Source organism: Ornithodoros turicata, chromosome 2 (assembly GCF_037126465.1).
Source record: "Ornithodoros turicata isolate Travis chromosome 2, ASM3712646v1, whole genome shotgun sequence".
Taxonomy (NCBI): domain Eukaryota; kingdom Metazoa; phylum Arthropoda; class Arachnida; order Ixodida; family Argasidae; genus Ornithodoros; species Ornithodoros turicata.
This window is the reverse complement of record NC_088202.1, coordinates 84,419,308-84,445,271: the sequence shown is the minus strand read 5'-3', so window position 1 is coordinate 84,445,271 and position 25,964 is coordinate 84,419,308. Positions and strand designations below refer to the sequence as shown.

At 46.7% G+C, this 25,964-nt stretch overlaps 1 protein-coding gene across 2 annotated transcripts in view; it reads right to left on the bottom strand.

Annotated features, from left to right (window-relative positions):
• The window catches only part of LOC135385632 (chorion peroxidase-like), a 41,535-nt gene extending 16,758 nt beyond the window's left edge, over window positions 1-24,777 (bottom strand). Inside the window, exons 1-5 of one of the 2 annotated variants that reach the window (XM_064615077.1) lie at window positions 24,580-24,777; window positions 11,612-11,722; window positions 9,858-10,085; window positions 7,422-7,565; window positions 5,983-6,109 (exon numbers count right to left, since the gene is read on the bottom strand). In XM_064615077.1, the coding sequence (XP_064471147.1) occupies window positions 5,983-6,109; window positions 7,422-7,565; window positions 9,858-10,085; window positions 11,612-11,714 (602 nt within the window). In that variant the 5' untranslated portion in view covers window positions 11,715-11,722; window positions 24,580-24,777. Of the gene's footprint in view, window positions 1-5,982; window positions 6,110-7,421; window positions 7,566-9,857; window positions 10,086-11,611; window positions 11,723-21,834; window positions 22,001-24,579 lie in introns of those variants that run through there. The other variant, XM_064615078.1, reaches the window with a different exon arrangement.
• Window positions 24,778-25,964: the final 1,187 nt, after the last annotated feature.

Here is a 25,964-nt window from a genome sequence, read left to right as displayed (position 1 = left end):
CAGTGCAAAGCCAGTGAAGTATAATAGGAAAAAAAATAGCCGGAGCTCTTTGGCTGCACGTATAGCATATGTCTGTAACTCAAACATCGCCATGCCAGTACTGGACAGCTGTTTCGGCCTTCTTGGACCTCATCAGCAGTACGCAGGCAGGCAACGTTTGAGTGGATGGCGCCAGAAGGTCACGTAACCCGTGATTCCTCCCGTCAGGGTGAGATAACTCACTCACTGAAAGCCCAGTGCAAAGCCAGTGAAGTATAATAGGAAAAAAAATAGCCGGAGCTCTTTGGCTGCACGTATAGCATATGTCTGTAACTCAAACATCGCCATGCCAGTACTGGACAGCTGTTTCGGCCTTCTTGGACCTCATCAGCAGTACGCAGGCAGGCAACGTTTGAGTGGATGGCGCCAGAAGGTCACGTAACCCGTGATTCCTCCCGTCAGGGTGAGATAACTCACTCACTGAAAGCCCAGTGCAAAGCCAGTGAAGTATAATAGGAAAAAAAATAGCCGGAGCTCTTTGGCTGCACGTATAGCATATGTCTGTAACTCAAACATCGCCATGCCAGTACTGGACAGCTGTTTCGGCCTTCTTGGACCTCATCAGCAGTACGCAGGCAGGCAACGTTTGAGTGGATGGCGCCAGAAGGTCACGTAACCCGTGATTCCTCCCGTCAGGGTGAGATAACTCACTCACTGAAAGCCCAGTGCAAAGCCAGTGAAGTATAATAGGAAAAAAAATATAGTTCGTATATATATATATATATATATATATACGAACGCAATCTCGTTATCGCAGAAACAAAGAGCGAGACGAAGAACACGAAGAGTATGTGCAGGTTTGCAGCGAGTAGCGTTCATTTTTGCTCTGGCTATCAACAGAACGACGTCTACTACAAGCTTGAAATTTTCAAAGGTTGAACTTCGGGCTGTTATGAAGTTCCTGCTCACGCAGAAGAAAACTTCAAGGGAAATCTATGAGTGCATCATGCAAACATTAAGTGACGGGTGCCCATCATACCCAACCATGAAGAAGTAGTGTGCTACTGTTGAGCGGAGGGAGTTCGACACCGAAGGCGCCGGAAGATGAGGGACACCGCCAACGATGTCAACAGCGGAAATTGAACCGGTGGATGCAATAAGGGGATAAGTAAAAAAAATCCCGAACCGAGAAAGCTTTAAGCGAATATTTGGTAAAGTAATTGCAGCTGAATTTCCTCGAATAACGCAAATGCAAAATATGTAACATACAGCATATGTATATTACACGTACAGTATATGTACAGTACACATACAGTAGACACATACAGTATATGTATGTGTCTACTCTACATGAACGTCCTGTTAGCATCGTTATGGGGTGTGTGGTTTAGCAGAAATTGAACAAAATCCAGGAACATAACTTATCCCCTTTTCCAATATAACACCGCATTCACAGAGTTTTGGTGCAAGAAAAAAAAAATATCAATTTTCACGAGTCAGACCTTGGTGGTTGTTCAATGGTGAAGCCAGGTACACTCTAAGGGGGAAAAAAAAGAAAGGTAGAATTGTCCACCCGTCCCGGTAGAGCTGTATTGCAAGAACATTTCTACTCAGACAAATTTTACCTTTTGGGTATAAATGCAGAGCAGAAACAAACTGCAGAGTATAAACTGTCGTTTTACCAGCTTGGGTAGTAAGTTCTACCCTTTTTTCTTAGAGCAAACGTGAGAGAGAGGAACAAGGGAAAGGGAAAGCACACTCTTGAGAATATTATCCTAAGATGACCAGCATAATATGACTTATTAGCGTAGTGCACGCGTTTTTCCGATTACAATGCTTAGCAGCATAGCTGACACGGCCACGTGAGGCAGGAATATCGTGTTTTTCGAGTGGAAGCCGAAGTTCACTTCCGCATCATAGCAAAATTTATGGTATACCATTGGTATGCGTGTGTGGAAAAGGGATCTGATCTGACTGTCCATCCCATTGACACACATACATTTCCCGTTTCTTACTCCCCCCCCCCCCCCCGCCCCCTTGTAGCGGGTCGATAAATCGCAATATGGCCCTAAATTTCCTTTTGCAGGTACATACTGGTATGACCAGCGGCATGGCCGTGCGGGTTAAGGCGCGTCCCGCTCGTTGGTGGTGGCCAAGGTCGTGTTGAATACTGGGAGGTGGTGGGTTCGAATCCTACCACCGGCTGTGCTGTCTGAGGTTTTCCGTGTGTTTTCCGAGGACTTTCCAGACGAATGCCGGCACATTTACACCTGAAGTCGGCCCAGGACGCATACTAACCCCCTGTCCCCCACTCCTTCTGTTGTCTTCTCTCCACCTGTAAACATCTGTAGGCTGCTCATAGTCACAGTTGCTTCGCGGCGCTAACACGGAGTTAACGTACTGGCACGGAGCTGTCATTGTAGCGAAAATACTAAGAGGGACTTAAGACGACTTAACGCCTTATTTCATACAGAGGTGCAATTGTTGATTGTGTCCATCCTCATGAGGCCATGACCTCATTTCGGTAGGTCGGCGAACCTCGGCTGAAACAATTGCATCCTGTCAACGCATCGCCTTTGTAATTAATGAAGAGTTGAGTATGGCGGAGCTGTCTGCCAAGTGCACGTCGAAATGTTTGAGTGTAGATGGTAAACAACGCCGAATGGATGCCTCCCCGTAAACTTTACAGCATTTTGAGCGTTCTTGTTTTCTAGTTTCTCCTGGGTTTTCATCAGACTCCTTCAGACATACGTCGGCACATTTCCATAAGGAGTCGGTCCAGGAACCAGGACGCAGATGCCCACATTTCCCATAAAGTAAAGTGTGCTACGACAACATGTGAAGTAAACATGAAATTGATATGATGGACTTAAGGACGTGGGAGATGGGGTGAGAGATGGGGTGGGATGGGGATAACTACAGTACGATATCTAGGATGATTGCAATACAATGACTAGGGGTTTCAACTTAAGCGCGTACAACAAGAAAACTGCCGCAATTCAACCAACGTTCCTTCCAACACAACTAAAGTATTCGACGACAACAACAAGAATTAAAATCGAGCTTGAATTCGAGAAATTGGGAAATAACGCGGGTTGCTTGAACTCGCTGATTTCTGATGTGCCCAAATTAAGGCTTGTATTTGTTTGTCTGTTTGCGTGGAGTCCGGCCACCATCTCGCCTGCCTCGTATGTCATCTTAATCTAGCTTCGCTTCCAAATGCGGATGACGGACTTTTTTCGGGTGTTCGAGTACTGCCTCACATCTAATCTCTCTCTATCTCTCTATCTCTCTTTCTCTCTCAGTCATTTTTGCTTTTGGCGCAGAGTGACAGTGAGGCAGTGAGTGGCAGAGTCGCGTGAGGGACAGTGGTCTCTGCGCAAAGCACAGCACGCACAGTGAAAGCTTACAAGCACTGTGCCGTGAGGCTACGCCCTGTTCGTTCCGCGGATTCACGCGCACGGACGTGGAATTACGCGCCAATGCACTTGAGACATGAGCAATTGGCACGATGAATAGTGCCACAAAGTAGGCGAAGGGCCCAGCTACTGTCACACGTCCAGACGTTGGAAACAATGCCATAGTCGCAGAAGTTTCCTTCGCTCTGGCTGTGCTGACAGCCCAAACAGGGTGCGTACGGGTGACCGTGGGTGGAACACGCAAGTCATGGTTTTCCCAGCATCCCACATATATACTTACATGTCTGTACAAGCCACAATAATTGGAAGGGAGAGTTGGAAAAGTTTCATGAAGCAATATAAACAATTCAAAAGACGAGATAGAAAAGAAAAAAAGCCAGAACGCAACTGCGTTGGCGGTCTGTTTCAGAGTTCACATAGCTTCAGCCGCCTTGGTGGAAAGCCGTAGAGAATTCTCCACACCCGAATGTGCAGTACGCTGCAATTTCTGATGAGTGATACGATGCTGTATTATCATACATCAGGAGCGAAATCATTTAATGGCTTTGACATGCTACAGCTGAGTGGCAGTCCAACACCTCGAAACATTTATGTCAAAACTGGCCTACACGCTTAATAGGGAACTGCAAATACTCTTGAAAGCACAGCGCAGCTGTGGCGGCCCGGAAAGGCCTCTAAACCACACTTGCGCGGCTGCCCTTCCGCGGTAGAAGCGATGCGCAGAGCGTAAAGTTGACCAGGTTGGCGACGGGGGGAACTGGGAGAGTGCGATCGACGGCAACGTGTCACGTCTGACTTACCGAGGAAGTTGTCGCAGCTCTGTTTTATGAAGGAGCCCGTGTATCCTGAGAAACTGGCGCCCCCACGTAGTGCGGTGAACGGCCGTTTCGCGCTCAGCGGGCAGGCATGATCAGTATATAGGAGGCTATGGTGAGGAGCTAGTATTGAGGCACCCTATCCTGGTTTATTCAACTATTTCATAGTACTTCCCCGCAGACAACGCATTGTGAGTTTGCCACTTGGCATTGATGCTTGTAAATCCCTTATTTATCCCTTTATTTATTTATTTCTTGTTTCTTTCTTTTCGGAATAGCAAGCCGACGTCCCGTTTGGCTGACCTTTCCCCCGTTTTTTTTCCCTTTTCGTCCAATAAATATACCCCCCCTAGTGCAAGTAGGAAGGATAGTAGTTCCGAAGTTTCTTTGGAAGTAGCTTCTACTTTCTAAGTGCTTGTAATAATTTCGAAACAGAAGAGGAAAGCAAAAACGTGGTAAAATCGTGAAATCGTAGGGTTGAGCCGACCGATAAAGACGACAGCTGCTGGCTCTACGATGAAAGATGAAAGTCACTGAAAAGGTTAGCCAGCTGTAGGGATCGAACCCACATCTTCTGGATTGCCGGTCCAGATGTGGTCCGGCCAGATGTGGGTTCGATCCCTACAGCTGGCTAACCTTTTCAGTGACTTTCATCTTTCATCGTTGATTTCTTAGGCAATTTGAGGCTTTGTTTGTATCTGTCCCTTCTATGTTGTTCCAGCCTCAGAACATCAGTTTATCGCTGGCTCTACTCTTCACAAGGAGCTTCAGCCGCGACAATCTGGTCCTGCGACCTCCGTGTCAATCCCAACGGCAACGATATAATCTTGTGCACGGGCCGATGCAAGGTTATCCGAGAGCAGTCAAGTCCAAGTCAAGTCAAGTCCTTGGTAGGCAGTCAAGTTTTACTCGCGGATGTTGCACAGTATCCTGTTCGCGGAACCCCGGCTGAGAAACACTGGCCTAGAAGAATGCGCTCAGCGGCGGCGAACTCTCCCAGCTCCTTCTGTCGTGTTGTGACGTCATCTCATCGGAGCAGTTTTACTGGCTGCCAAGAATCGTTAGCTACAGCGCGGGAGCAAGCCTATACCGCTCGACTGCTCGGGGTTAGGCGCGGGACTACAACTGCTTGTAATGCTAATTTCTACTCCTCGTGACATATCATTTTGAGCCCTTCTATGCTTTCTTAAGGCGACAATGTAGAGATTCGGGTTTGTTGGTACACATTATTAGTGAAACGCCAAAGGACAGGGACCGAGATGAGGGACGACAACACGGCGGACTCATTTCATGAGGCGGACACATGCGATCTAGTTACGTTCGCTTCCGGCGAGGGTTTGCGGCACTGTTTCTTTGTTCTTCCCTTTGTTCTTCCCTCCCGCGCTCTAAGGAAGTGATGTAATCGCCGTAATAGCCAATAAGAAAACCATTATTTTCATGCGGAAAACTGCAGTAAGTTTGTCGAATTCGTTGATTGCAAGCAATTCCTAGACTGTTACTGTAGGGAATGACATCATTTTGGCCCAGATATCGCGGTCGTCCGAGCCGAGAGAAGCGATTTTTTGAATCTCCCATAGACTCTTATATGTTCAAAATTTGACAAACTTTAATTCGCTAAAGATCAGTGGATCGCTTCAGACCTTCAAAAATGTCTCATTCCCTAGATAAACTCAAGAGGAACACTCCTGTACCTGAACAAATATTCCCCATAGACTTTCTTAAGAAATGAGTCAGCATTAAATCTTATGTGATTAGACACACATGCGTACCTTTCTGCAATTTGCCTTGTGGCCTCCAAACCAATCAGTCCATCTCTGCCCAAGCGCTGCACGATGGGCTTTGATCCAAAAAATGCGGCGTGCAGGGAGGCTGTGGTGCTGCGCTTTGCGAAGAATCCTACATAGAAATGTGTCGTCAGTGAAGTGCCCCCAACACAGCGTATGTGCGTAATTACCAGTTGTTTAAAGGTACTGCAAAGCAGTACACAGCGCATCAAGTTTTGCATGAGACAGAGCCCTCTTAATATTTTTATTTGCTAGCTGAGAATCGCGGCAAAAGGGCCCGGGGCGGCGTCTGGGAAGTAAATCTAATTCGTCAATCAACAGTGATCTATGTTGACGATATTGATTTGTTGTCTCCTTATGGCGGCATAACCGACACGTGGCCGACTCTTTTCGTCTTAGACTCAGTGTTAATGCACATGGAATGTATTTCTGCCTTCGTATTTCACAAGCAATGCGCAGTTGGTGGCAGCTTCGAGACAATGTTGTCCCTAATTTTCAATTTAACAGCGAATAGAGATTTTACGAGTAATGTCTTATCCCATAGCCGTGTATTTCGTTCTTCTCAGTAGAAGATCAGCATTCACGGAACCACCACGTTCACGTCTTTCATCAAATTCGTTCAATGCAATCCAATCCAATAAACACAGAAACATACTTTTCTAGAAGTAACGTAAATTGTGTCAAAGGTTTGTTGTAGGGAAGGAGCGACAGCACGTTGGTGAGTACCTCCTAAAACATCATTTGCAGCAACAACATGCTAGGCAAAAAGAAAAGAAAGAAAGAAGAAGAAAAAAGAAAAAAACATGCAGGGCATTAGGGTCATTCCCCATACCCGGTCTTACACCGCAAACCTGTTCTAAAACCCATTTTAGCTCGACTGTTTCGGCTGTCGATATTTTAGATGAATTTCAGCTTTATAGACTAGCACGAAGCAACATTTCATACAATTAATACCATTAGACATTTCACCTTAGAATTTGTAGTGGAATTGTAACGTCGATAACGGATGGAAGAGTTAACAGGAGAAGATTGGTAGTCCTCATTATGAACTTTTTCGATAACTTAACCGACAGAAATATACAGCTGCTGACGAGACGGCAAAAGGTAAACTTCGTAATCATTGATCGACAAGAGAGGACATATTAATGCTGTAAAATGTTTACATAATGCCTTGCAGCATTCTAACTATGAGTGGTGCGTGTGTATTTCCTGTTATGGGATGCACTGCTGTATCTCAACAGCACAAACTTCCTGTTATTAGCGTTATTGCTGTTTATTACACGCTCAATGTAACTACATTTGAGATCGTTTCGGGTCTTAATTACTGCGCTGACTTAACCTCAATCACTCCTTATACATTGCGAAGTGCACTTGTTTTCGGAAATAAAAGAGTAGGGACTCAATTACATAAAAAATGACCTCACCGTCATTTAGCAAGCTTCGCTCTGTATCTGCAATTCCCCTCAACACCGATAAACTTGCCCTTCCAGCAATGTCCAGATCATTCTTCGACAGGTTTGGCACCGTCACTCGAGGGGCGATGGGCGTTATCGGACGGCCGAATGGAACTGCAAAACGAGATACAATCAATGTACATGATGCATTGAGGTTGTTGACGAAAACGCAATTTTATGAAGCTCCATAAGCAGTTGAATCAGGGGCCTGAATCAGGGTCCCGATCTTCAACTTGTCGTTATCTCTATAACACTTCGGCCTACCTTCGGCACGCTTGCTACACTTCGGCCATCATACAGATTGATTCATACAGATTTCATTCGGCATTCATACAGATCAGGGCCCAAGGCCCCGATATTCAACTTGTCGTTATCGCGTTAAATACACCACCTCGCCCGAGATTCGCTACGAGCTCTCGCGCGAGGGCATGGTCGAAATGGTAATTGGAGTAGATTTACACGTAAGGTATCGTAAGGTGTGTCAGCCTGGTGTGACAACATGCTGCACGTGCCGTAGGGTGGGACTGCGGATAATTTCGCGCCGGAAATCTCCGACACACGGTGCTGGAAACAATGTTTACCTCCGCCACATTGTTACCGACCTCGGCCGGGATAGAAGCCGCGGTCATGAGCTCAGCGAAGGAAGCGAGACTTCCACGCACGCTACGAGGCAATCGCTTGTTTTCATGCACCGAGGACCGTCATCTTGTTCTTCGCTTTCATTGGTTGGTGGCTGCCGTCCGCCGTCGTTAGTCGCGCGACGAGTGAAGTAGTTCACTCACACATACGGCAACGGCGGACGGCGATCGTGGACGGCACGGCAAATCGCGCCGTTTCCTCGCCGTTGCGATGCCGTGATGGCCTCCGTGGCACGGCAAAAGAAAGTTGAGCCGGACTGCTTGGACGGTGCCAGAGAACGGGCCTCCGGCGCCCTCCAAGTGACGTTTCCTCCGTCGCGGGCGCCTTTCCGGGCTCCCGCTACACGCAGGACACATGGCAAAGGAGGATCTCCTTTTACGAAGCGGTCCTTTTGGGAAGCTGAGATCGGCGTTCTCCTTTTCAATTGTAAAGCCTCGAACGAAGGGCGATACGACGACAACGCCATCGAACAAACGCTAGACCGTGTTTTCATTTTTCAGGTGCTCGAAATCTGCGTGCAGATATTGCACTTGCAGTACGTATTTTGAATTCATTCGTCGTATGGTTACGTTTACTGTTACTGTTATGTAACTACCTGGCTGTTATATCTTTGAGTATACTTTTCTAACGAAACACGAAAATGAGTTCGTTCTTGCTGTGTGTCACCAGCACGAACTGCTTTCGCGAATGTATCCTTTGCAGCTATGAAGGACACCTAACGAAGAGGAGTTGAAACGTGCCTGTGTGTCAGGAGACAAGCGTCGTAAAATGACACACACAATGATAGTCAGTATGTGTCTGTGTTTTAAGTCGCGCTTCTTACTGATACCCATGCGGGTCAGACGAGAGGGGGGCAGCCGGGGAGGGAACAACGGGGCCCGGGCCTCTTCGGGGGCCTGCTCGACCCAAGGCTCGACGGTTGCTAGCACCAGGAACTAAGTCGATCCGAATTATCTATGCGGATTACGGAGGTTTGATGGACACACGCAATCATATAAACAAGAAATACTTAGACTACGTTATCGAGACCTGAGGAGCGGGGCCCGGGCAGGACTCATCCCCGGGGCTCAAAATTTCATTCGCCGGCCCTGTACTCATGCACGTCTTTCTCAGAGTTACGTACTCCGCGTAACGTCCATAATTCCCTGGGAGAAAACAGTCACCACAACATTGACGCTTGGACCACCCACAGGCAGGACCGGAAAAAGGTGGGGGAGCAGCCGGGGATAGAGCCCCGGGGCGCGTGACTCTTTAGGGGCCCACCCGACACAAGGCCTGACGGGTGTTAGCACCAATAGACGTGAGGAGGGTGTCGCGCAGGACTAATCCGGAGTCATCCCCGAACCCGTAATACCTCTCGTCGGGCCTGCTCACAGGTATATAATATCTGTGCACAAACGCATAACAGGCACATTATGAGGGAGTGCCGAGATTCATCATCTAGTTCATTTTCCTTACACCAGGATAGGAACAATAATCGAACTGGAGCGTTCGGGGCTGCGTCGCAATCAGGTCTGAGACGTTGTTGGGCTTTGATCCATTTTTCTACTTCCCCTTTTGGTGTTTTGGTATTCTCTTACTCTCCCCTCCTACAATTCGTTTTGTTCTTTGAGAATACGGCAGCCCTATAACCGAGTTTGTATCCATGACGCTTTTCCAAAGGAAGTAGGCATGCAGGGACGCTTAGTGGGTTTCAGTGGACAGTTTTTTGTGCGACACGTAGTATCTTGCAATATCATTGAGGTCAATCTGAAGGGACGATCTTACTTTGACCGGTGGCAGCCGGCGTCTGCAATGGGCAACAAACGTGCAGACCCGTGCCACAAAGACTCTGTGACAAAAGGTCGATGGCGTCGAATTGGAAGACACAGTGACTGATGGGTTCGCACCGTCCTGGTGCGCCACCGGCCGTCGTACAGTCACGACTTCCCTGTCGGGCGGAAACTTGATTAGCAGGCCGTTGCTGGTTAGGCCTTCCTCCCCGCCGTTGACTACCTGCGCAGTGGAGAACATACTCGTTACTGAAGTCAACAAAGAACATGCGACGTGAACAGAAATACGGAAACATTGACACACCACATAACAACTTGGATACACAAACGTTGGAAACCCTTTCAAACGAAACACAAGGACGAGGAGACGGACGACACAGCAGCTCCTCGTCCTTAATTGTGCCTAGGCGGCTCTTATCCAAAGTGAACTGTTATTAACTACCTCCTTTGCATGCATTAGCTAGATACCACAGAGCATTATACGCTAGGAATCAAGGTTTGCCCCACAATTTACTCCGTATTAACCCTACGTCGAGCAATAGCTCTGCTTTAAGAAGGATGAAAAACAGAAAAAAAAACCGTAGGACAATGCGATCATGTTAATATTTGGTTGCATTTATATGAATCAAATGAAATCAAATTCTTTCAAATTGCGTTTTCAAACACAAAGTTCATAAGCCCAAGAACTGTGTGGTCCGATAGCCAACTTGTTCATTTTATGTTGCAGTTCGCAACAGCAAGAGACTTCGCGACCAAGATCGACACCTACATGGTCAATGCAATACCAATTAGCAGTATTCTACAAAGGTCTAGCATACCACTGTTTCAAATAGAAATCTAATAACCACGGAGAGGGTGACCACATGCTTTTTTAAATTCCGCGAGGCAACTGTGGCTATGAGCGGCGTACAGACGGGTACAGATGGAGAAAAGACATCAGGAAGGATAGGAGATCAGGAAGGTTTGTATGCGTCCTGGACCGGTTTCAAGGGGAAGTGTGCCGACCAGAAAGCACAGCCGGTGCCGTGCGAACCAGAGTCACCTCCCAGTCTAGGCGTGGAAGGCGGGCATCCAAACCACTACGCCACGCGAGCTGGTCCATATGTTTTGAAGGAACGCTTCTAATGTTTACACTGTGTTCAGTTTTATCCATTACACATTTTTTTATAAAGAAGGATATGACAGCAGCATAGATATGGCTTTTGCAAGCATAGTGGGTTCCAAGGCCAAGCGGACATCCTCTCGAAGAGCGTATGTAACTAGAAGATGTTTAGTTACCTAAAACTCATCCATTGACCAGAAAATTTCGGGCAAAAGCGACATAGCAGAATGGAAGACAACGGAAGTTTTTTTTAAAATAAAATAACTGTAAAGGGTAAAAAGTAGACTGTATTTTCTCCCGTAAGGATGTTGAAAATCCTCGAGGCTTTTTAAGCAGCTCGTGCGCTGCACATCTTTAAGTATTGCGTCAGGTTTTGGACATGCGCTCAGGACAGCATTCTCTGCTGTCGATCGATTAAAATAAAAACGTCTTCCACGCAACGATGACTCTTTCGTGTGACACGTGCGTCTAACTCGCAGCCTCTATATCGTAGCAACATCCTCGTAGCCCTACGTATCAGTCGTAGGCGTTTATATACGAATATTGCATGATAGTGCAGTTCGAAAATTCTAGAATGCTACTGGAGTCTGTTTCAAAATTTTGCACAAGTTCATGCGGTGTTGTCGTTGTTCACAGAAAAGACTTACCTCTTTGGTTTCCCCTGCCTCTGCCGGGCTGGGCATAAGATACACCTACTAAGAGTGCACATTGCACCACGAGCACGGTGGCAGCCCACCACGTGAGCCGCATCTTGGTTCCTGAAAGAATGGAAAGTAAACTACTGCTTACATAATACCGGCACGTGTGTGCACAGCGGCGGCAGTGATTTCGCCTTCCGTGCTCTATACTTCTTCCGGCGGCAATGCACAAGATTGAGGAAGGTGTGCATCCCTGTCGATAAATGCTTTCCTTTTCCTCAGATGGAATGTCGACGGGAAAAGCGTGCACTCAAGGTCTCCTGAACTGGTGACCTCACTGCTGCAGAGACTAACCCCCCCGAATGAACCTATCGAAGATGGCTGTCGAAGTGGCAGCCGCAGTGTGAAATGACGGCTGCGTCTGCACGGATGGAAGATTTTTACGAACATTCGTGGCTCTACGAAGCTTGCGAAGCTTTGCTATCCCTATCCAGCCAACCGTACACACGAAAATAGGGTCGGATACCAAGTTGAAAGAGGGCGCATATGATTTGCCCGATAAGAATTGATTTGAATCTTATAAATATGGATTTGCGATAACATTGCCTTTCTAATACGTAGAAGATGTCTTATCTGCTTATATGTTGTATCTCAGGCAGGTTAGATGTGAGGGAGTGAATGTTATAAAAAAAGAAAAAGAAAGAAAAATCAGGTCGTGCTGATCTGGTTTTCCCTCCGCTAAAAACAAAAGGAAAAGGACGCGAAGAAAGGCCACACATCCGAAACACAGGAAGAAAATTTGGTATAAACAATCACTTTACACATTTCGTTTGAACAGGAGGGGATCATCTGTGGACGGGGTTCTTGAAATATAACGGAAGCAAAATCAGTAGCGGGTTTTAGTACATCGTACGCTATCGCCTCTGAGTACATAAGGGATAGCGTCGATGGTTTTACGCACGCCCATAACAGAAAGAGAGCTTCGCGCAGTGTACAGAACCACTAACGCTATCCCTTACTTACGCAAAGCCGATAGCATACGATGTACTCAAACTCTCTAATGACGACACCGGTCTTCAAACCTCGCCTCTGCGTAGAATGTATAGAAGATCAGGCACGGCGCTAGGAAGGTCAACAATCGGTGTCAAGATACCATTTTGCCAAGAATTACAGTACGATGGAAATTATCGATACAGCTTTCTTCGCAACTGTGATAATGCACTGATACACCCGACAAACATTTGTATAAGCAAGTTGCACCACATGAAACCCGCGTAAAATCATATTTTAGCGGCACGCAATGATTTCATTATATGTGTCCACACAAGGCAGCAGAAACAGAAGAGATCAAGGTTAGCCTGTTTTCGCCCACATCCCATGTCATCATCACTTCTTCATTTATTGTTGTTGTTGTTGTTGTTGGCTTTCGCAACATGCCCCGTATTTACTAGTCATATGCTGTTAATTAAGAGCTGAATAGAATATTTATTTCACTGGCCTACGAAATGTTCAAAATATCACAAAGCTTGACTGCTGAAAAATCTCAGACTAGTGTCCCACACGGTCGCCGTCCTTTAGAAACAAAACGATGTCATTTACCTTCTCCAGTTCCAGTATACAAAAAATGCAAGGTACGTACTATAAGTGCATTAACTTGTGGTTGCCTAACTAAGAGAACTATACTATGTATAGATGAGGCCCGTTAGTCGTACACGTCCGTTGTGAATTAAGGGCTAGCTGGTGCGACCCCGAGGTAGGGCCTACATCTTCACGTTCTTTCTTGTATCATCATCATTATCATCATCATCATCATCATCAACAACATTATCATCATCATCATCAAAATCAAAATCAACACTCAGCTGTTAGCGTAGGACGCGTTCTTTGACTCAAGTTTCCTCAGCTGCGAAGCGAACACAATACTCCAATCACAGTGCCTCTCCCCATATCCGAGGAAAGCGCTGTCACAAGTAAGGTTTCCACCTAGGGACCGACCGCTCACTTCAGCGTCGTTCATCGTCTCATCATCACATTCGACACCTCATTCCGTCTATTGTGACTTGGGGTAGTGGGCTGCACCTCATGTGGCGAATTTCCCCATTCATTTTCATTAATTTATCTGTTGTTGTTGTTCGAGCTATGGGTTATTTCGATTCGAAGTCAAATGCATTACCAAGGACATAAACGGTCTTTTTTTTTCCAATATTTTATAAGCTTGTTCACATGCTATGTACATTTCTTAGACGCAAGGTAATAGTGTGCACAGACGCGTGCGCCAAGTTAACGGTACCAATAATGAAACGCCCTTACACGCAGAACTAAGGACCCTTACATTGAACGGGATGCTGTGTATACCATACTTGGTTTAAGCCCGACTGTTCGAATGACATTTGAGCTAGGCAGTATTTTTCGCACAACAGCTCGTTAGCAATCGCAGCGAGCAAACAACTTTGAAAACATTCTGCGGTCCTTGCCTTGCTTGTGCGCTGTTCAGGCATGGTACCATGCCGACTATCTTCCATCTTGTTGAAATATTTTGGAGAATACAGCGTGAGACATTTGGAATGCAATGGAATTCGATAAGGTTCTGAAGAAAAATTTAGTCCGTGGTGACACTTTAATGACACCAGATATTGATATCGTTCATTGTAGCTGCTAGTTTCATACACATTACACTCTTAAAAAAAAGGGGGGATTGTAACTCCTTTTTGGGGAGTATCCTTGTCACATATATCACTCCCTTTGGAGTGTACAATTACTCCCCATTACCCTCGTTAAACTCCCTTCATAGCCATGAAGGGAGTGAGGAGACTCCTCAGGGAGAGTGATATAGGTATGTGGCAAGGGTGTACTTCCCATAAAAGGAGTTACAGCACACCCTTTTTTAAAGAGTGTATGTATAGTATCGTATAGAGGCCGTGATTATCCCTCTGCGCTGCAATAATCGCAATTGGTGTATCTTCCATTGAACTCCTTGACGAACCGAAACCACACGGCGCGTTCTTTTCAAGATGCCAAGAGGCGAGACGCGTGGCATGTGTAACTGACGTCACGGTGTGGACTTGTTGCGGTTTGCGTCATAATATTATAATAAGTATCGGCGCGAAACTTGCGCTTCCCTTAGATTTTAATGAGGGACCGAAATGACACCGCGATATACTTCACTGCCGCCACAGGTGGACGGGGGCTGTCATTATACTTGACGAGGCATTTAGCTGATGACGTGTACGAATTTTCTCCGTCTCATTGTTGACAGGACGCGACGGAAAAGATAGCGGAAACGAGACCCTGCCACTTTGTTGCGCAAGTTACAGTGGTTGCTTAATGAAGCGGCATCTACGGAGTCAGCCTCTCAAGGGCATCCCACGTGACGTGAAATTGCAATCGACTAACAATGGGAAGTACCTTTAACGTCTATTCGCGAAGTTTCATCTATGCTCTATGAATCCAAAACTTCGTGCAGCGTTCAGCAGATTGCAGGGGGTGTCAGGCGATTTCGCTTCTACTAACATTTAATATTTGTAGAATTTCTGATGAGCTTTGAACGCGAATTTTTATTTGAAACAGTATAGACTCAAATGGCAATGAAGGCTGGTAGAAACTGTGCGTAGGACACGTCTATTCTGCGCGACGTCAACATCGTTTGCTCATATGTACCATGTCTGAACATAAGGCATTATGCCGGTAATGAATGCTGTACTGTCTGATATCTAAATCAAGACGTATAGCTTAAATGGACAGCACCAACAGGGATACCACTTGTAGGCGCCCGCCCGGAGATGGAAGAAGAGGAAGCGGGTGAGGGAGGGGCCAGATTAGAATAAAGGTGTCTCACAATGAAGGTGTCTTCTCGTGAAACGTTGTTCTATGTCGTATCAGTCTCCAGGTAAGCGATATAAACCCGCCTACCAGGTGAAGTGCGTGCGACATAATGCATTGTGTTTTGGAAAAAAAATAATGCGTTTCTACCGATACCTTACTCTATACTAGACAATACACGCGCACAAGACTAGGGATGATACACGACAGCTAGGGGTTATAAAGCGTGCAATTCCAACAAATAAGCCTTTGTACAGTACCGCATATGTACACTTCGATGCGTAATATTGCTGCGTTTACCAAAGCGAAACAGTGTACAGTTAAATCTACAGCGAAATCCAATTGCTGCATGTGTATCTTATGTACCAAAAGCATACCGCGGTGGTGGTGGTGGAGGCATGATATCTCCGAGCGCTCTACCTGCCGGCGCCGCGTTCTTACTGTAACGACGCTCCGCAGCAATGGCGGTCAGTCCGGATCCCTGCGATAAACAGCCTTCGGGAAAGCCCGTGAGAACGAGTGACTGACAGCGACAAGGTGGAAGGTGGTGACCGAGAAATTGGAGCGTGGTGTTTCTGCTAATTTTACTTCATATTTACTTCTGTCATTGGGATGAAGTCAATAAAGAAATTATTCATCATTTGAAATTCGGCGTTGTAGGAGAGCTCATGTGTTGGCAGGTCATTTGGAACCTGCTGCGCGCGGCACACTCCGTTCGTCAACGCATACATGCGCACAAAATTCCAGAAGCAGAATCTTGCACATGTGACTGATGGCGGCGACTTACGTTGGCATAGCTGAGTCAAAATGTTGCTCCGAGAGGGCGCAAAAACTGTTTAATTAGCAGAACAAGCACCTACTGTTACATTGGTGAAACAAAGGCAAAACCTTTGCTTGAAAGGGCAACACTTTTTGCCGCCAATTCAGGTGGGGCAAGACGAGCAGAATGTGACCGGACACATGTCGTGATGCATGGAATCCTAGAGTGGCTGCGTCACTGTGTACATAAACTGATCACTTCAATCGAAAGCGACTAGGATTGCAATGCCATCCACTGTGCGAGACCAGCTTTGCTCCCTCCGAGGACAGATGGCGTCGGGGGCGGAAATCAGAATAGAAGAAGGCAGTTGACCGACACTCACTCTTGGGCAAAAATTGCTGTCTCAATGGAATTCGCCATGAGAGTGCTGCGTCACTGGACAAAAAGAAGTTGGGAAGACGCACTTGGAGCAATGTGTCGGGGCACCTTCTGCAATGCTTGCAATGCTCTGAAATTCGCGTCGAATGATTGGGAGTAGATTTACACGGTGTCGAACTCTAATTTTTGCCTTCTCGTAGCTATATGCCATATCCTAGCCATGTCGCGCTAGAAAAGAAAGAAGAGGAACTCAATTGAGCAAGCACTAGCGCATTTAAAAACTCGTGTGGAATATATATGACGTGCATCACGCAATGTCTCGTGGCGCACTTCCTTGGCCTAACACCGCATAAGCAAGGAATACATTTGTGAGTGAAATGGTGCTAGAGTTAATCCAAAATGATTCACAGCTTTGCTGGAAAGTCGCCCTTCAAACACATGGTTCGTTCAAAAATTGACGAAACAGCGAGGTTATTTTTTACCATTTCCTGTTCTGAAATAAGACCGTCTGTGACAAGCGCCAAGCCTGTTCGCAAATATTTATTATTGGACGAGAAGTAACGCCTTGGAATGTGCTAGAAATCTACAGTGGAACTTATTCTTGAAGTGGGTCGTATCGTTTTTAATGATGTCGTTCAGAATTTTCCCATGTGTCATCTTGTACAATCTTCTTTTCCCCAGCGTTAGACCGGTGAGATATAATTATTTTCGGACATATGTTGTCTGTAGATTAGCGCCCCTCTGATTAGTTATACCAGATTAGTTAGATCCTCAACGACAGTGCGGCAAGCAGCTCGGCTATAACCCGCCGCCACCACCACTACCCTTCTCAATTGCAGAATATTTCTATATCTATATCTATTTTCGTGGGGGCCTCACGGTGAGAACCTCACGCGCTGGAACTGGTAGGTGAATCCCACAACAAGGATGACACCCCGCCGAGGAACCTGCGGCCTACTACACTTAGTTTATGATGATGAAGAAAACAGCTGTCCAGGACAGATGTTGTTTCTACGTCTCCGCGTCGTCCTTTTGATGCTGTCTTCTTCGTCATGATGAATCACTAACTACCATGACTTTCTACGCTAATGACACTACGTTAATGCCTTTAGTTTAATGTTGATATGATCGGACCTGGTCTCGAACAAATGAAGTGCCTCGTGAAGGGGGTCGGCCCTGCGGCCAAGGTTGCTATGCCTTTCTTCATAACATGCACTATATTGTACGTTGTTACCATACACATCGTACTGAGTACCATGTGCAATCATTTGCGGGGTGCCGAGAAGTAAAATCTTTTCGCTAAACGTAATAAAAGCGCTTCCCCTTTTCCCTCCAATTGCAGAATGTGCAGACATCAACGTTCGCTACAGGTATACCCGCAGCTCGCACTGCAAAAGTGCAAGGAAGCGCTTGGTTCCTCATTTTATTCAAAACGAAACATTCTTAGCGTAAGGGGCGCTGACAACCTGATGGGAAAAATACAGCAGAAAAAGACAATTGAGATTCGTACGGCCGAGGTTGTCTCAGGTTGCAGACTTTTGCTTCTTACTTCCATTCGAAACACATTTGTCATTGCTTTCAGCCGCTGTCATCAGAATCCCTCAAATCCCAACATAAGCCCCGGATGAGAACGAGCGAATTAGCATGATTAAGGGACCGTATGCGGAATTAACAACACACGGTTCGCAAGGAACGTCTGCGCTTTATGTTAATGAACATCATATATATATATATATTTTTTTTTTTTCCTGCATTACAATTCACTGGCTTGCACTGTGGCATTGAGGAGTGCTCAGTCACCCTCCCAGGTGTATATCGCTCGCTGAGTGAACCCTGGTTTGCCAATTCGGAACGATGCGCAGCTACCCAGGGCCGACGAGCCGCAAACACGGCGAAACACGTGTCCTCTGGTGCTGCCGCATCGTTCCATGAGTATCTGTTTCTCTGCGTGCAGCCATAGAAGCCATGTTAATCTGTAAGTTTGAATTTCAAACACGTCTAGTATCATTTCTTTGTTTCTTTAATGGCTTTTTTTTTCCTGCATTACAATTCACTGGCTTGCACTGTGGCATTGAGGAGTGCTCAGTCACCCTCCCAGGTGTATATCGCTCGCTGAGTGAACCCTGGTTTGCCAATTCGGAACGATGCGCAGCTACCCAGGGCCGACGAGCCGCAAACACGGCGAAACACGTGTCCTCTGGTGCTGCCGCATCGTTCCATGAGTATCTGTTTCTCTGCGTGCAGCCATAGAAGCCATGTTAATCTGTAAGTTTGAATTTCAAACACGTCTAGTATCATTTCTTTGTTTCTTTAATGGCTTTTTTTTTCCTGCATTACAATTCACTGGCTTGCACTGTGGCATTGAGGAGTGCTCAGTCACCCTCCCAGGTGTATATCGCTCGCTGAGTGAACCCTGGTTTGCCAATTCGGAACGATGCGCAGCTACCCAGGGCCGACGAGCCGCAAACACGGCGAAACACGTGTCCTCTGGTGCTGCCGCATCGTTCCATGAGTATCTGTTTCTCTGCGTGCAGCCATAGAAGCCATGTTAATCTGTAAGTTTGAATTTCAAACACGTCTAGTATCATTTCTTTGTTTCTTTAATGGCTTTTTTTTCCCTGCATTACAATTCACTGGCTTGCACTGTGGCATTGAGGAGTGCTCAGTCACCCTCCCAGGTGTATATCGCTCGCTGAGTGAACCCTGGTTTGCCAATTCGGAACGATGCGCAGCTACCCAGGGCCGACGAGCCGCAAACACGGCGAAACACGTGTCCTCTGGTGCTGCCGCATCGTTCCATGAGTATCTGTTTCTCTGCGTGCAGCCATAGAAGCCATGTTAATCTGTAAGTTTGAATTTCAAACACGTCTAGTATCATTTCTTTGTTTCTTTAATGGCTTTTTTTTTTCCTGCATTACAATTCACTGGCTTGCACTGTGGCATTGAGGAGTGCTCAGTCACCCTCCCAGGTGTATATCGCTCGCTGAGTGAACCCTGGTTTGCCAATTCGGAACGATGCGCAGCTACCCAGGGCCGACGAGCCGCAAACACGGCGAAACACGTGTCCTCTGGTGCTGCCGCATCGTTCCATGAGTATCTGTTTCTCTGCGTGCAGCCATAGAAGCCATGTTAATCTGTAAGTTTGAATTTCAAACACGTCTAGTAACATTTCTTTGTTTCTTTAATGGCTTTTTTTTTCCTGCATTACAATTCACTGGCTTGCACTGTGGCATTGAGGAGTGCTCAGTCACCCTCCCAGGTGTATATCGCTCGCTGAGTGAACCCTGGTTTGCCAATTCGGAACGATGCGCAGCTACCCAGGGCCGACGAGCCGCAAACACGGCGAAACACGTGTCCTCTGGTGCTGCCGCATCGTTCCATGAGTATCTGTTTCTCTGCGTGCAGCCATAGAAGCCATGTTAATCTGTAAGTTTGAATTTCAAACACGTCTAGTATCATTTCTTTGTTTCTTTAATGGCTTTTTTTTTCCTGCATTACAATTCACTGGCTTGCACTGTGGCATTGAGGAGTGCTCAGTCACCCTCCCAGGTGTATATCGCTCGCTGAGTGAACCCTGGTTTGCCAATTCGGAACGATGCGCAGCTACCCAGGGCCGACGAGCCGCAAACACGGCGAAACACGTGTCCTCTGGTGCTGCCGCATCGTTCCATGAGTATCTGTTTCTCTGCGTGCAGCCATAGAAGCCATGTTAATCTGTAAGTTTGAATTTCAAACACGTCTAGTATCATTTCTTTGTTTCTTTAATGGCTTTTTTTTTTCCTGCATTATATATATCATATATATACGAGGGGCGTTCAAGTCAAACCGGGACTTTTCATTTTTCGCAAAAGTAAAATGAACTTACAGGCGATAAACTAGTTTTATTTTTTCAACGTAATCTCCAGCTGCACTAATGCACTTGTCGCCAAGTTTCACGAGGGCTTGGATGCCAGCAGCGTAGAAATCCTTACCGACGCGTAGCTGCCATGATCGGACCGCATTCTTGACCTCGTCGTCGCAGCTGAAGTGGCTGCCCCCAAGGAACGCCTTCAGTGGCCCGAAGAGATGGAAATCGCTGGGGGCTAGGACTGGACTGTAAGGGGGATGTGGCAGCAACTCCCAGCCAAGTCCCTGTAAGGTGCGTGTCCTGAGATACGTGGTATGCGGGCGTGCGTTGTCCTGTAGGAGGAGGACTCCTTTGGTGATGAGGCCCGGCTTTCCGAAACTGGAGGTATTCATGAATGATAGTGTTCAACGTTCCCGCAGAAAGGTCCGTCTTTCGAGCCAGTTCGAGACATGTTATCCGTCGGTCCTTGAGAATCAGGCGCTCCACAAGTTGGATGTTCTCAGGAACTCTGACACTGGGCTCTGAGCCGCCCGGGCCGGGATCGTCCTGCACTGATGTACGGCCGTCTCGGAACCGTTTGCACCACTCAAACGCTTTGCTGCGGCTAAGTGTATCGTGGCCATACTGAGCCTGAAGTCTTCTGTGAATTTCATATTACTTTACGCCTTCATTCACGAGAAACTTCATGACAATTCGCTGTTCCATGTGCGCGCTCACCTCGTTGTCGGCCATCTTGTCTAGCACGTGTCTTCTGTTTTGCACAACCACTTTGGACCACTACGTGGTGAACGCGGAGGCCTGTCGCGTGTGAAAATGATGAAAAAGAAGTAGCGGGAGCCATTTGTACACTCAGGAGACAGAAAGCCCCGGTTTGACTTGAACGCCCCTTGTATATATGTATATATACATTGTCGGTGTTTCTGTTGTTTGTGTTTGCTAATGCTAGGCCGCTCGTGAGTTTATCTTTTACTCTTTTGGAGCGTCAGCACGAAGCATAACTGGACTGGCTTTGCATGTTCAGTACGTGCAACGGTGGAGAACGCGGAGCACATCTTCATGCACTACACAAGGTACGCAACCCAAAGGGCAAGATTGAAACCTGCTCTCGACCGCTTGGAGAAAACCGAATAAAATGAAAAGAAGTAATGACAGCTTAGCCACAGCGTGCAAATTTTCCATTCCAGAAACACGCAGAAGAGAGGAAGCATGCTCCCGAAACCAGAGTAACAACCATTTGAAACAATTGCCAAAGCCACGAGATTTCGAATGCGTTCTTGTCTGTCGTCTTCGTGCGGATAACAATAATTGTTCGCATTACTGAAACAGTATTTCTAGATAGTGAGTACATTTCCTTGGGCAAACCATATTCACGCTATCATTAAAATTCGGTTAGCTAATAACTATAACAATGATTGAGAGTAGACTAACATCGAAGGTGAGCCACTCTATCTGTGTGTGGCGACACGCCGCACGTGGCCAAGGCCGCGGCGAGAAGAGAGGTGGTGGGGGTGGCAGGCAGAGGATGGAGCCCCGGAGGCGGACCTCTTCATGGGCCCGCCCGACCCAAGGCCCGACGGTTGCTAGCACCAGGAGATGTGAGAAGGGGGGGCCCAGGCAGGACACATCTGGAGTCATACAAAAGGTCCGTAATTTCTCTCGCCGGCCCTGCACCTAGCCACGGGATAGGAATGCGGGTAATTTCGACCACATGGGGTTTTCTAACGTGCTTCAGAAATATTGCACACGCGGTGCTGGATAGTTAAAAAGTATATACGAATTTACATGAAACCATCGAGGAACATTACGGCACGGAAGAACGTCACCATGACCGTTGTAATCCGTTTGCGTCCGGAAAAACTGCAGCCGCCTTTTCCATTAAAGCGTTAGTCAACTGCGTGCCAAAAAATAGCCTGAAATAGTGATGTAATGAAAAATGTGTCGATATAGGAGCTCGTCCTAATCGTTGAGTGCAGATAAAAGTGAATTTCACTCAACTGAGAATCATGACGTCAGATGATTTACCCTTACTAAGCTTTCAAGTGACCTTTGCGCGCTAAGGAATAATAACGTTATTCGCTCTTCCCGCATAAACCGACTTCAACCGAAGCAACGCCTGGTACAGCGAGCCCTACCAAAAAAATAAATAGAAGAAAAAGGAAAACAAAGGGAAGTAGAAACCAAAAAATATTGTAACAAGTATAAAGCGCTGAAGCTCACGTATTCCGCTCCAGGTAAAATCTCCCGTAGGAAGTCTTACGCCCTGCATGCTGTAAAGGTGGCCTCCGAGCGAATTCGGGCGAATTAAAGTTATTAAGCGCCCGTTTCTGAGAATATAATTCGTTAAAATGAATCTTCATTAATGAAGCCAGGATATTTTCATGGTGGATGATCACGAAGGTGCGCTTTCAACTAAGATTCCTATAAGCTTTTCTAAGCGCTAATTATAGTGCATAAAAGCAGCTTCCGCGAACAAGAGCAACAACTAAAGCTGGAGAGTTTGACATTTCTTATTATGGCGCACCAGGCGTAAAACAACATTGCTTTGCAAGAACAGTAAATACGCTTGCTATTTAATAGGTCGACGCAAGTCAGCTGATTACAGTTAGCGCCTTACACGGTAAGGAGTTTAGTGTCTATCTTTCTGCGTACTGCACGAAAACACCGTGTCGGCAATGCTGCTCGAAAAAAAGTATTGATGCAGATTGTCTCCCCTGGTTCTTGCTCTTTAGTGTTACTGGTGGTACTCCTCTTTTGTGAGATTGTTTACTATGACAGGTAAGAGATATAGTGTTCGCCAGAAAGGCACTTGAACGGCTATAAAAGAGGGAATGGAATGCTGCAAACTACTAGGCTATGCTAAGTACGGGATAAACGACAAGATGCCGATGACATGCTGTGTCACGTCGTAGCAATGCTCAAACATGGGTACTAAATTTTGAAGTATCGAATGCATCCCATGCAAGGTTGGGGACACACCGCATATCTTTATGGGAGCCATATTGCGAAAATCATTATTGGAATGTCGTAGATTTTCAGCTCACATAATGATCACGAGATGAGTGCTACAATCATATAAATCTATCTTTATGCAAGATTACGCATTTTCTGTTTTATCATTTTCGTTACTACTGCCAGGTAAAAAGCAAAGCAGAATAAACGCAAAGGGTAAAGGAATCGCGCCGTCGGAAGTAACGGTTTCACGGGGAAGGCATGCTAGGATTGGCAGGGCTTACATGTTAGGTGAGGCAAAGAACAGAAAAAATGTTGGTTCCTGCAACCAAGGAGTCGGCTAGTCCAACACAGGTTCTGGTGCTTTTGAAATTCCTTACTTCATCCTGTACTAAAGACACAACTACCTTTCGTAATAATAAATGATTTGATTAATATCTTATTAAAGACGACGCCGGGAAACACACAGGCTGCCCAGCAATTACAAACAATATAAAAGCCTCGACGTTTCGCAGCCTATTCGAGTTACATCATCAGAATGGTGAGTTTGCCCATTTGGAAATTTTGAGGCATAGTTACCACTAGCCGAGCGACCTACCTACAGACGCATCAGCATCTAAAAAGACAAAAGGTAGATGTCTCAAATGAAACCAAATAATATTTGGTAAAATCTAAACAGCTTTCCTTTGCACTAGTTGTCTTTGCCTTAATTGGTGTTAGTGAAATAGTCGTAGTTAATAGTACTTAAGTATAGCGACTTAATATGGCGAACAAAAATTTGGCAAAGCACACACGTTTCGGATCACTGGCTGTCGCTAGAATGTACCGCTCAAAAGATGTACAACGTTGCGAAGCCTTCTTAGGCTTTGGTTAAAACCAAGAGAATTATTACTGCTTTGCTTACTTGCTGTGTACAGAGCAATGGAACAGTCAAAGTTCTACAATCGCGCATATTTTATTTAAATCTCGTAGAACTTCACTGAACAGGAGCACCCAGAAAAGACGGGTGACGAAACGTGTGACACACAGCCCCAGGGTATTGTAGTGAACATTTCACTGCAACTCACAGAAACCGAACACACAAAACTTTTAAATGTACGTTTGCATGCACTCTTGCGCGCTGTCGCCATTTCGTTCACAGTTGTGTCCAATCATTGGCAGCATGCAGTGCACGGAAAGGATGGCAATGTTCGAGCGCGAAAGGAAGTAAACGAAGCGGCTTACCGGCTGTTGCGTGAGAGAGCCGAACGACGAACACTTTGTGAGTGGCACCGGGCGACTGAATGCAGGAGGGCTCTGCCTCAGGTATCTCACAATCAGGCGGCGGAAAGACGAGTGCTGTCTGGGGAAAACCCCACGGCGACAGGCATCGCAGTCCCTGAAGAAACTTTGTTTTTCCGTCCGTCTGCTCGCTTACCTGCCTTCCATGGGGAGGGTTCTCCGAAGGGCGGTTTCGCAAATGCACTGAAAGGGAAAGCAGTGAAGATATACACGCACACGAGGAGGGGGCAATCCGTCGTTTACCTGCGGCCGACGGCGGTCAAGGCCTCTTGTTTCTTTCATGAAGAAGCAGGAAAGGTGGTGTAACGGGTGTGTAATGAAGTCGGAGGGCAGCAAGTGTCGTTTCGGTTACAAGCGGTCGCCATACAAGCATGTGTCTTGGACGGCGAGGACCTTGTGACGGAAGACGTTGTTGCTGCAACTCGCGTAACGTTCGCTACATTGTGGAAAGAGACGCGTGTGCTGCCTGCAAGGTTGCGTGGTGTCGGGATGTTGTACACATGCAGCTGTCATCTGGCTTGTTGGTCGGTGTTTTTCCAGGAATACATATTGAATATGGACCGTGAAGAAACTGGAACCAGTTTCTCCCTCGGCGTGAAAGGGGATTCTTAATGGAGGAGACGTTGCGTGCACTGATTGCAAGAAGAACAGTGTTGACGTCGAAGTGGCTTTTTGTATGTGGTCATCGCCCGAAGTGGCATGCAACAAAGCGTTGTATGCAAACGTGTGGGTTGCAAAGCTCTGCTCGCCGACATGTCTTCCCAGTCAATGCCTTACCTGTCTGTAGAAAAACAAGGGGGAAGAAAGAAAGAGGATGAAAACAGGGAAGATATGCAGAGCTGCAACGCTTGTTTGGAGCAGGGGTGACCGTTAGGAATCAGTCATTGAAAGAGGAAATGGAAAGACAGTGGTGGCACAAGAGAAAGAGGAGTGTGGATTGTTATTGCTGTGTGTGTGTGTAGGGGGGGGGGGGGGTCGAAGTAGCTTGCCGTTGTTAGCCGCACTCAAGTGGGTATCGTCACGACTATAGCAAAAAAAAAAAAAAAGTGGGAGAGGGGAGTTGAGGACTTCAAAGTGATGCATAGGCAGGATAACCGATACTGAGGGGACGGAGGCACACTGTAGGTGACAGGTGCACTAGAGTGGTCTTTCCGCTAGGCCCGTTTCTTGAAGAAAGCGCACGAGGCTGCGAGTTTTTGAAAGTCGTTCCGCACAAGAACGTTCGGGGAAGAGGACGTCCGTCAGTATGCCAGGCCTCACGTGCATCCGAGCGTTCATCGGTAGCCTATCACAGCAACCGATGGGATATACTGTGGAGCTACCCCATG